This window comes from Corvus brachyrhynchos, unplaced genomic scaffold (assembly GCF_000691975.1).
Source record: "Corvus brachyrhynchos isolate BGI_N302 unplaced genomic scaffold, ASM69197v1 scaffold52, whole genome shotgun sequence".
NCBI lineage: Eukaryota > Metazoa > Chordata > Aves > Passeriformes > Corvidae > Corvus > Corvus brachyrhynchos.
In genome coordinates, this window is record NW_008237221.1 from 2,514,510 (window position 1) to 2,527,072 (window position 12,563).

The window sequence follows — 12,563 nt, forward strand, 5'->3', positions numbered from 1 at the left end:
GTGACAGAGGTAAATGTATACTTGAAAGAAAATTATTTTTAAGAAGGACAAATGCTCAAAAGCTGCAGTTCTAAGTAGGGTAAACTACCTCTGTCTTGTGCTTATTTTTAATCAGAAAAGGACAAAAAAGCTTAAAAGATTAGATCTTGCTACAATTATATAATGTAGGTTTTTAATTTATCTATATATTAAGTACAAAAATAAGGTACCAATATTTTGTTGAAGCCTGCAATTAAAGTGCATAAGGTAGCCATCTCCAATTTCAAGTGGTACAACCTTATCAAAAGTAGCTCATTAAGTTACTTTACCACCTTCTCTTTTCAAATTGTTAAATTTTATGAGTTTTTTTCTGCTGCTTGGAGCAGCAAAAATCCTGTTTTCTCTCTTGTTTAAATGTTATGTCACTAATAAAACAATGGATCAAGATAAAAATACCATGTCCCTCTTGCTTTTTCAAGAAGAGCAGTTGCATTTTCGTTTTTAAAATAATTTTCCCTTCCTTTTCTTCATTTTTTTAATTTTAAATTAGAGGTAACACATCTGACTCAATGTCTGTTGTTTTTAAATGCTCCTTAGTAAATAGAAGTGTACAGTTTGCTCCTAAACGTGCTTCATTTCCAGATTTCCTCCTCTTTATCCCACTCCCCCCAGGCTTCAGAGTACCCATCTCCATGGCAACACTCGATAAGGTTGGTGGGTGGTGTTATCACAGCAGGCTTCCCCACAGAAGGTCTCAGCCATATGGATTATTTATGAACTTGCATGACAACACCAGACCCACTGAAATACTTCTTGAGCAAGTTTTTCTTGAAAGCCAGTGATTCAAAACAGAGCATCCTCACTGCAGCCAGCACCCATGAGGAGAGAGTAGATGAAAAGCAGCACCAAGGTGGTCCCTGATCCCTCTTCAGAGCTGCCTTGCTGCTGCCTGAAAGCTTCTCTTGGTCCTATGAGGCAAGATGACGAGCACCTAATGACACGTGCCATAAATCGTAAGTGCTGTATAAATGTCAGTCAGAAGCTGGAAAGTTGTGCTTCTGACAATAACAACCACACTAAATGGTTGCTACAACTGGTGCTGTCACCAGGAGTTGCTGTTGCAGATACATGACAGTAGTTTGGTATCTCTGAGTTAGTTCCTGAACTAATCCAGCAGTTTGGCTTTGACACTATAGTCTCTTCACCTGATTCTTTTCCTAAAACTTCAGCATACTTTTTGGCAAATTTTGCGTTTATACTGTATGCATTGAAATAGCACATACAATGTCTTGTAAAGGACTGCTGTAATAGCAGCCTAGTTCTTTAAAATCAAAGAGTGCACATCTTTTGAGCAAAAGATGCAAGGGCATACGGGCCTGTTGTAGGGAACCCTTCCATCCAATAATTTTAATAAATTTATCAAGTTGCATCTTAGAGTGAGACAGATTTTCTCTAGGAAGGGAAAAAAATTATTTAGTTCTCAAATAGGCATGTTTCTGGTTTTTGACATAGTCAATACTCAAGATTTAATGGTTATGATTTATCTTCCTAGCTATCTGTACATTTATAATGTATAACATATGACCTTTATGATCAATAAGATGTAGGAAATATTGAGGCACCATTTATCAGACCCATTATTAAAATCTGCTTAAAGATTATATTAATTTTACCCTAAGCAGCATAAACACCAGCAAGAGGTCACACGGTAGTTCAGCCAGCGTTTTGGAGAGGAGTGGTTCCGATGCAGTAAGAGGAGTTTCAGATCAGCCAGTGAATATGTTAACACTTTTATCCCACTCTTCCTTCTTCATCACATGCAATCCATCCCTAATTAGGGTAAAATGCTCCAGATTTGATGAGCTGAAGCATTTACAATGCTGAAGGTGATTAATGTTGAGAAAACTTTGTGCACTTATGATAATCAATTGGAGTAGGCAGTAAAAAACAATGTCTGGTCTTGAGACAGGGGAAATTTCAAAAATTAGAACTCAGAGAAGAAGGAAGGCAAAATCACAAAATGTAGGAACCACATCAAAAATACTACCTTGACAGAAGTTTTGTCACTTGTCTTCCTTGGATACAAATTTTTAGATGCAGACTGGGAGAGAATTCTGAGATATTTAAGGTATTGCTGAAGAGACTTGGCCAAGTTCACGTCATTTTCCACATCATAATTTCTTTCGTTATCTGCATTCTGTCCCAAAGTCCTGCATAGCAAAAGCAAGGAAAAGAAAGTTACCAGCCTGTCCAGTGTAAAAAGTGGCCAACTAAAAAGGCACTGAAAGCCACTGTAGTTCAATACGTAACAGAAAAGTCACTCAAAAGCTTAGAAACCACAAACGTATAGAAAATTCAATGTTTCAGCAAAAGTAGTCAAAAAATCTTGCACTATTAACAGTTTATTTCATGCATCAAAGTTAATGATTCTAGAGTAAATCAAATAAAATGCCACATCAAGGCAAAGCCATATTCAGAAGAAAAGAAAATGCTTGTAAAAAGAAAATGCACATGATTAAATTGCACCCCAAAGCAACACGGGATAGTTCTAAGATTTAAAAAACTTTCTGGATGATGATGAGATTCAGTACCAATTTGGCCCTGCACCAATGTAATGAATAGAAGGAAGACTACTGGATATGCAGAAATAATGGAGCAAGTAAACTCCAGCGAAAGGCTTGAAAAGGGAATAATGAGATGGAACAAGTATCTCTTCTGATCTTCTCATGTGCCTGGGATTCACAGAATAGTGGTGTTTCCTGAGTGGTTTAGACAGATTTTGGTGACATTTGCAAAGAAAAGCTGGAAATGTGATTAAACGACGGCAGTGTGGAGGTGTTTATATAGGATTCAGAGTGCTGTGTGCAATGAATCTGAATTATTACCAGCTGTCCTCATGTATCTCAACAACACATAAATGGTGATGATAATTTAAATGTCAGCGTTGGTTACTATTTCATTCCTTGTGCAAGAAAAGAGAGAGAAAGTTCCCAGCCCTCTTCCTTCCCTGTGAGTGATGCACTGTTTTGAGGGAAATCACCTTTTGGTGTCACCATTTCCTACTCACATGCCCACACTCTTCTCCAGTGAAGAATTCCAGGTGGAAGAGCTTTCCAGCTCAGTGAATGAATTTGACTTTCAACATCTCTGTGCCACTGTAAATAAAATTTTATTCTACCAGCCCACGTCTTGGTGCTAATGTAGAGGAACAGCCTGAGAGTGCACTATTATATCATTTTCCAAAGCTAGGGTTTAATTATATTACTTTAATCAAAAAGTAACAGACTTCCTTCCATGCTCACAGTTGTATCAGATGTGTGTCCCTTTACTACTAATGGATTAATTACTAATTAATAATCTAATTTACTGTGGTGGCATTGCAACCAACAGTGCTCACAGGTTTGCTCACTTTGAAATACCAGAAAAATCCTCCACTCCTCCCCAGGGTGAAACAGCAGGTTCCCATCAGAGACACAAACTCTAGGAAAAAGAAGGGTTACTGCACAGAGCACTGTAGCAAACCTGATATAATTTACCATCAGTCTTCCTTCCTTCTCATGCTGTTTGCGTTTTTCTCTTATTCCAGAGCTCTAAGTTCTGCCTTCTGATGGAGCGTGGACATGCAGGTAACATTATCCACCTCCTTTTCATCTTAAAGCCAGACCAAAACTACTCTGCAGTTTTAGAAAAACCTGGGCACTGTGCTTTCTGCTTCAGTAGAGATGAACTAATCCAAACAGGCTCTCTTCATAGGAAGGATCCCAGTTGCCAACACTCATCTTTCATTCATTGATTAATTCCAACACCTATCTTCTGCTTTCTTCACTAATTTTAAAAGGAAGGGAAAATGAAAAAAAACAGACTGAATTCTGCCCCAAGGATTTCCACTGGAGGTAATGGGAACTGAATGCACAGACAAAAGACAGTTTTTAGGTTGGCTTTTCAAACCATTATTTACAGTATACAGTCACTGTCACTGGTGGTAGAAGCAAAATCTGGGGTCTAAGATTTCTCATTTTTCATATGGAGACAGTAATTGCGCTCACATTTACATTCCACATTAGATGTAATATTTTATGCTATAAACATTTAAACAATTAAAAGGTAAAACTACAAAGCTTTACGTTTCATTTGATGACAACTTTAACAAGATACCATGAATACATAAGAAAGATTTTTAAAAAATTTTGTAGTTCACCCATATATCACCTTGTTAACTCAGGAATGAAAATGCATTAACTAACCTATTACTGCAACTAAATTAAAATATTTCTTTTAAATTGGACAACGTGATACTGGGAAACGGATGAAAGGCAAATATTAAAAAGCACTTAGTGAGTAGGAGAAATGATCATCAGATGAGTTCTTTCTGTACACTTATTTGGAAGTATTTTCAGTTTTAATTTGCTCTGAAAAATGACTTTGCATACAATGAACTCAGGAGTATAAAGACAATACCATATATAATTATTTATCTACAGAAATAATTATGTAGTTCCTACAAAATCTAGCATTTCAGAAGCTTTTTTTGTGGAAATATCTAAATCACTGCACCTCTGCTCTTTCTGGAATGTTCACAATTAAGAGATAACACACATTTTAAAATAAATTTTTCCCTTTTAAAAGCTGAGAGAATCTTATTACTGACTTAATGATGGTTGTATTATAGAAATAATACTATACCCCATTTCATTCATTGAAGTTTGCTGGAAACGTTTGTGGTTTTGCCTAATTGCACCAATGAACACAACTGACATTTATTCCCTCTGTGCAGAATGGACTTTTTTCCTTTATCTTGAATCCTCTTTCAAGAGAGGGTTTTTTGAAATTTAATAAGGACTCAGGAAATACCACGTACACTCCAGTTAGCCAACAAAGAAAGAACTTTCATCTCGAAATCAAACTCCCAGTTTCAGCTTTTTTTTTTTTTGAGATTAAATCCATGTCTTCTGTTTCATCAGATTTCATATGCACTAATTTAGCCTAAGTCAATTTACCTTTCAAGTGTCTGACTATTTTCTTGCTCTCACCAGCTCTGTGGGGATTAATGACTCATTAGTATGACTTCATATAGTCTTATTACACACGTTACCCTTAATAAAAGGTCTTCCTGCCATAATGTTTCTTTGATAATTAGATACCTACACTAAGTTGCTTTTTAAATTATTTAATTATTATCTGATAAGATTTTATAAGCACACTGAGCACACTGAGCATATAACACACTTGATCAGAATCTACAAGACACCAGATTTCCTACTGTTCTCTGACCTACAGAACACGTTGCAAATGGACAACCAGAAAAATCAATTAATGCTTTAAACTGTTGGCACATAAGATAATGCTTTCAGAAGCACAGCTTGGTGACTGCAGAAAATCTATCCACAATAGGAACTGCTTTATGTGAACACATTTGAAATTCTGATGTTCCTGAAGTATCGATATACAAAATGTTGTGGGTTTTTCCCTAACACATAGTTCTAGTTAAAAATGCAAAACATCTCAAACTTGATCACAACAGGAACTCCTAAAAGTGAGCAATTGTTTTCAATCTAAACCTTAAATAATTTCTTATGTCTTCTTTTTTTCTTTTTTTCTTTTTTTTTTTTTAATATAACTACAAATCTGGAACACTGCAGAATACGGCCTTGATCTCGTGGAAATGTGGCCTATTTTGTCTTACTCTCATGAATAAAAATTTTAGGTACTCTCAAAAAAAAAAAAAAAATCCCCAGAAGATATTGAAGATCATTTCTGATACCATCTACTGAGAGTAATCCATTCAATAATGACATTTTGTGTATCTAAGCAGTGAAAACATGTTTATGGATTCAACCACATGTTGTTATCACCTTTATGGTAATCTTTAGATCACAATCTTCTTTAGAAGTTAAGTTTCTACCTTACTGCACTTCGGAAATGGTGCTGTGATTTTAAGAAATGCTTTTGAATCAGCAAACATGTGAAATACATGGTCAAAGTCTCTGAATTAAATCAAAAGAAACTGAGGCAAACACTGCTGAAGACACTGGGCAGTATCAATTACACAGCATTTTATTTCCAGAAAAAAGCAATCTAGGAAAGAAATGGTTCTGCAGTATATACAAACCACATACGGCAGTACATGAAGATCTGAATTCCAACATTCAATATTTTGCCCATCAAGGCTTGAAGCTCAAATTTATCCCACTATGATGAAAGTTTTTTTAACAAAAAGCCCTTTCTTTCAATTTCACTGCGTTTGAAAATGTACTTAAAATCATGTAAGAGAAATTAAAATTTGCCATTTTTAATTGTTCCTAAAATTTCATTCTGGGGTTTGTGTGGCTGGATTGCACTTAAAAGCCTGTAGGACAGAACAGACCAGGTGAAAGAGTCTCTTTATATGTGTAACTGTATATGAAGATGATATAATTGCAGGTTCTACAACCGTATCACTCCACAGAATTACAGATGTGTCTCTTGCAACCAATTACTGCAAAGTCACCCCTCAATACCTTTCAAGCCACGCCCCAAAATCATTTTCTGTCATGGGAACTTGCACGAATCTCTCCTTCCTGGACAAATTTTGCAAGTACCACTGGGAATCTATGGACTTCAATTAAAGGTATATTTTGACTTTGAAAATATAATTAGTTGTTCAGAATGTCATGCAATGCTTAGTCCAGAATAAAATGTCTCCTGTGGTTGAGCAAGTATAAGATTCCCTTTTAAGCCAGTCATAGGTAGGGATGGCTGAACTGACACTAGACAGTGCATGAACAGAATCAAAGGCCTGATGTTTTGAATTCTGACACCTTAATTAACAACAAAAAGTGTATTTCTTTAACTTGATGATAAACAGAAGAACAAGGTCTCCTTCATCATATAGGTAGTGGCTTTTGTGATTTTTTAAATTCTGTTTCTGTGCCAACCTCTTTCTTATCATTTGCAAACCCTTTGAAAAACCAGGCAAAAACACCACAGAAGACTTACCTTCCTGTGTCAGATCCTTCAGATGTGAATACATCAGGACGTCTGCTGTGGATTTTGTGAATGGCTGAGAGCTCCTGACCAATAACATGCTGTGTGTAATCATCTCGCCAGGTAAAACCTGATAAATAATGAAACAAACAAAACCAGAATAAAACAAATTTACTATTTAATAAATTTTAAGTTTAGCAAAAATGTGTCCTATATAAACATTAAAAAAAAAAAGAAAAAAGAAGCCTCATTTGGTTGGAACCCAAGAGTGAACTACAGATCCTTCTCTTCTGTATGAAATTCTGTTAATGAAATTTTGCTAACAAAACTTGCAATAGAATTATGACAGTAAATCATGCAAGGACATTTTGAAAGCCTTTGGTCTTAGCAGAATCTTAGCTAGTTGCAAACCACTTTTAATAGATAAAAAAGGGTTATTTTGGACAGCTATGGAAATTATCCCACTAGCTGGTGTCTGTTGAAATGTTGTTTCACTTCTTCCTCATTCACAGCACATTGTCCCCTTTCTGTTTTCCCCATGAAACACTAAGATTTAGAACATTAAGGAGCTAGTACTGCAGTTTTAGAAAACACACGTGGAGGTCAATGTAAGCTATATTTAAATGTTGTGACAAAGAATTTTTGGAAGTGGAACTATGTAGGCAAATTACAGTGATTACTTGTTAATATGTGCACTGCCAATCTTATGGTAATTATACTTGAAATAATGATATAATCCCAAACATAATTGTTACCTGATTTGGAGATTTTTACATGTTATGGTAACACTTCAAATCATTGAACTTGCCCATGCAATTATCTGCAGATATTTAATAAATAAATATCACATAACTCAAGAGATTTTCTGCTTTTATGCCATGTGCAGCCAAACACCACAAGTCTCTCCAATGAATATTGATAAAAGTTACAGATATGGTTATCCTGATAATATCTTCCTGTAAGAAAGCACCTAAATAAAAACCTTCTCTAGCACCAGATGAAGCAGTCAGATCTGGTTGTTAGAACCAGGAAGGGAAGTTGCTAGAACTTGGGAGGGGGATTTTCTCGTTCAGCCCCTATTTCACATACACATTATAAACTTCATCACAATCTGGAGTCAACACAAGGTTTGTTGGTATAGCCAGACTCTTAGGATGCAGATAAAGCACCCTCAGCCTCAGGAGAACTCAGAACCTGGCCACCTCATTACTTGGGCTCTTCAGATTTTTCCACTGTATTGAAGTTATAGGAGAAAGGCTCACGAAGGATGTCTGCACTTCAGGCGGCTCTCTTGAAAGCTGTTTATTGCATAGGCAAAGTTACAGCATTTCAGGGAGTGGGTATCCAGAGTCAGCCCTACAGCTGCCAGCTCCAGCTGTAGGCATACCTGAAGCCTCTTTCTGTTCAAGTTACAAAGCATTATATACCTTTCTTTGCAGAGTATCTTAACACATAACAACCAATAAGCACCATACACAATACCTTTACATTTGCCTATAGCCTATCATAACTACTACCATCCCATATTACGGTCATTATTATCCAATCACAAGAGTAAGTAAGTTACAAGTTAAGCTTACAATGGAAAATTCTCAGACATCTCTTCTTCTTGCTACATCGACACTTCTTGTTTGCCTGCAATATCTCTCTTTTTGGTAAAGACATGTTTTCTATTTACTTATGCTCTTCTTGAGACTTATTTACTTGGTGAAAAACATGTCTTTGTTTGTAGTCACATACCTTTGTCCTAATCATAAAAATTTCCTTCCAACTCATCTCCAACCTTTGCCTTCTCAGTTACTCATCGATCAGTGTTTCAGCAAAACATCTTTTACTCTATATCAAAACTTGCTTTCATTTCTCTCTCATCCTCAGTTTCTACATTCAGAGATCTTTCTGCCAAGCCTACATATCTGTGAAACTTTCTTACCAAACTTTCATCCTCTCCAACAGAAGTGGAATTATTTATCCGTTTACTAAATTCTAGAATTAGAAAAGAAGTCTAAATAGGACATTTCTCCTTTCTGCCAAAGGAGAAAATTCTGAGCATGCAGAAACAAAAATTACTTTAATATTTATCAAATTTTCATCCTAGGGAGGAGATACTTTTTTAAGTTCAGTGTAAGTTTAGACAGGGCTAGGAAGCATTAAAACTATGCTGTTGTCTGGGATTTAGACAAGATTTGGGGGGGGAAAAGAAAAGGCCCCATTTGGGCAAGATTTAGGTGGACTGCATCCCAAACTTTTTTTTTTTTTTCATTAGTAAAAATAATAATAATAAAAAATCTGAACAATGTAAGTATGCATGAAGGCTCTAACAAGCAAAAAAAAAAAGCTTTCTAACATTCCACTTGTGATCCTTCTTTCTCCTTTTCTTAAATAAAAATGTTTATTGAGGAAACACTTCACCTGAAGCCATATTAGATGTTAATGGCTACAGTAAATGACTCCAGACACTTGGGAGGGGGAAGAATATGTGTCTCTATCTAATCTGGTTTTATTTCTGATTCATCCTTTTCAAATGCAAATATCACCTTTTCAAAGATGCCATGTAAGAAGATGTATTCAAATAGTTTCAAAAATCTAAATCTAAGGCTGCCCAGAGAATGTTTTTATGTGAACACATAAAAATGAGTCACCATGCACCTAAGATTACTTTGGTGTAGCGTAATTAAAATTATTTTTAAAACAAAATTGAGATATATTCCATATTTATTTATTTATATACATGTATGTATATTCAAGTTCTCTGTTGTCTAGCACTAGACATCTCTGTTTGTTTTATAATCTCATGAAGGAGAAAAAAAACTAAGATAACTTTCAAGTTTAGGAGAATGTGCAACATAAAAAGTTTGGGTAAAATACATATATATTAAAATCAGTAGCATAGCCTAAAAACTACTAATTTATGAACTATGAGTCCAAAATCACTACAGTTTCACTTTCTACCTCTACGCCAATACCAACCCTACTAAAGGCTGAAGAATACACAATAAATAACATAAACTTTGAAGAAAAATACATTGAATTATTCTGAAGAGCTTTTTTTCAAATTAAAGCAAGAAGAGTTCATCCATGGTACCTGCATACAGATAAGAAATTAATCTCTTTGAATCCTGAGAAATACAGATTTTTGTGCCACTAAAACCCAGTGTTTTCAGTAAAAGAACATATGAAACCACTGTGATGCCAGTTCTCACTGGTCAAGAGAATGGTATATCTGTTATTATCTTCAATATATCTTTTTTCTCCTGCTGCACTATTTTAACATTTTTTCCTAATGCATTTCATACCAGTAAATATGCACTATCATCCTTAATGCTGTAAAAAATATAACTATGGCACTAAAAAAGAGTAAGTAGATGAGACAAAAACAGGATACTTGTTATAGAGCTAGAAGGAAACTAGAGTTAAGGGAATATCCCCTCTCAGCTGTACCTCCAGCACTTCTTACTCACATCAGAGTTAGAACAAAACATGGATGAAAACCACAAATTTTAACTAACTCAAAAATCCCCTTGTCAGTAATTTAATATTGCTGTGTCTTATGCAACCATCTCAGGAACTGCAGAGTGCCTGAAGCTAACCTCACGCCAATCATTTTCCAGCATTGTTTCAGTTTCAAAAAAAATATCTCCCACACACTGAGCTGAATAAAACAGCACATTCAAGAGCCATAATGCCATGCTGACAGCTGCAATCAAAATTAAGGCTGAGAAGGAGCATATGACGCCATGTGGCGATTTCCTGTTCCCTTTGTCTGTGCCATCCCACCTCGCGCCAGCCCCAGCCTCGCCACCCAATTATTACAATTTGTCTCCAGTGGCTGAGCAGGATCACAGCAGAGCTCTTGTGCACACATTACTTCCATGTCACTAACGGGGAGCGGCGCAGGGGGACTCCCAGCCCCGATTAACCATCCCCCCTGCGGCAGCAAGGCCCAGGCCCCGCGTCTCCCAGCCCCGAATTCCCACAGAGGGACAATGCCAAGGGAAGGGAAGGAGGCTGGCAGACACTGAAATGATGCAGGTACAGTGACAGCAGCAGCAGCGGACACAGAACTGCTCTCAGTTGAAGGTCACTGATAGTAGTGAGACCCCACGAAAAACAGTCATGGGTAGATGTTTTCCCTACAAAAGTAGCCCTTTTCACTGTTGTCAGCCCAACGTTTAATTTTTTTTTTTTTTTTATTTATTTGGCCCTCCATAACCTAAATGCATGTGAAAAGGGAATGCCAGTATAAAGACAGTGAAGACAAGACATTAATACCTTTATTAAACTCAACTGGAAGGTCAAATCTAGTGGAGGGTTTCCAGATACGACACAGTCTTTCCCCATTATCATCACGTATCTCCCCAGATCTTTTATTTCCACAGCACAGTCCTTTATTATTATTACACACACCTACAAAAATAATAATAAAATTGTATAGATCCCCATTATATTCAACACTTAGTAACAACTATACCAGCAGAGAGTACTCTTCTAAGAATTATTTTATTAGCTGAAATCAAATCAAAAGCAAGTACTGTAAATAGCGAAGAAAGCAGTTTCAGAGATTCACAGTGGTAAAGATGTTAGCTTGTCTCCAAAATTAAAAATTATTTTCAAATGCAACATAATATTGCACTTAACCTCCTTAATTGGCTTTGCTGCTATAGCAATTACAGAGAATTAGTGAAAAATAATCAAAATTCAAATATGTATTTCCTTCTCTCAGCTGATCAATTTTTCTAAGCAATGGCATTCTTTTGTGCGGTTTTGAATCTGCTTTCCATCTTAGAGGAACTTGATGTCTCTCCAAATATACCTGACCACATCTTTAATGCATGTAAATTATAACAGCAACTTCTGAAAACATTTATCTGCTACTTCTCTGTCTCAACTTAATCTAGTTCTGACTTATTCATACAAATAAATTTCCCTCCCTTTGAAGGCCTAAGCAGGAAAAACAATAGCTTTTTAACACTTCAGAGGAGTTCTGGTGTAAATCAGAAGAGCTCAATTTAAGTCCTTTAAAGAAACAACAGTTCTCACTGCCCAAAGATGTGGCTGTACAAATGTTGCTGCTGCTGTTCCCAACCCTTTTCCCAACCAGCATGGCTGAGGCTGAACAGGGGCTCTGCAGGGAAGTCCAGCAGAACCTTTGTCTGACAGAATGAGCCATGAGACTCTTCCAGCTCTTGTGCCAATCAAAATCTAAAATTATTAGTTCTGCATCAATATATTACCAACAAAATTATTTTTACATACCAAGTTCATTGAAAATGACAGGAGATTATTCTATATTGGCAGAAACCTATATACGAAAACTTGATCCTTCTTTGTCAGGAAAATCCCCTTAATAAAGGCTCAAACCCCTCAAAATTATTCAGAATTAAAGCCAGAACAGGCACTATTTTTGAGTCATGACGTTATTTCTTCTCTTTTTGGTAATGTTATGCATTTTGTCCCTATATGGTGGATTAAAAAATAATTTTTTTCTCTGAGCTACCTTCAACTGCTCTGTCATTTCAGCCAGGAAACTCTCAGCTGCAGAGCTCAGAGACTTTCATCCCCCATGCCATGTGTTGCAAACTGTTAATGCCTACTTTAGCTGTCAGAATGTCTGCAGAATTGGG

The 12,563-nt window shown here is 36.3% G+C and overlaps 1 protein-coding gene across 2 annotated transcripts in view; it reads right to left on the reverse strand.

The window, feature by feature from the left end:
- The window catches only part of PTPRN2 (protein tyrosine phosphatase, receptor type N2), a 583,516-nt gene that overhangs the window by 414,751 nt on the left and 156,202 nt on the right, over positions 1–12,563 (reverse strand). For both annotated transcript variants that reach the window (XM_017728914.1, XM_017728913.1), the window contains exons 4-5: positions 6,955–7,072; positions 2,027–2,189 (exon numbers count right to left, since the gene is read on the reverse strand). In XM_017728914.1, the coding sequence (XP_017584403.1) occupies positions 2,027–2,189; positions 6,955–7,072 (281 nt within the window). The remainder of the gene's footprint in view (positions 1–2,026; positions 2,190–6,954; positions 7,073–12,563) is intronic.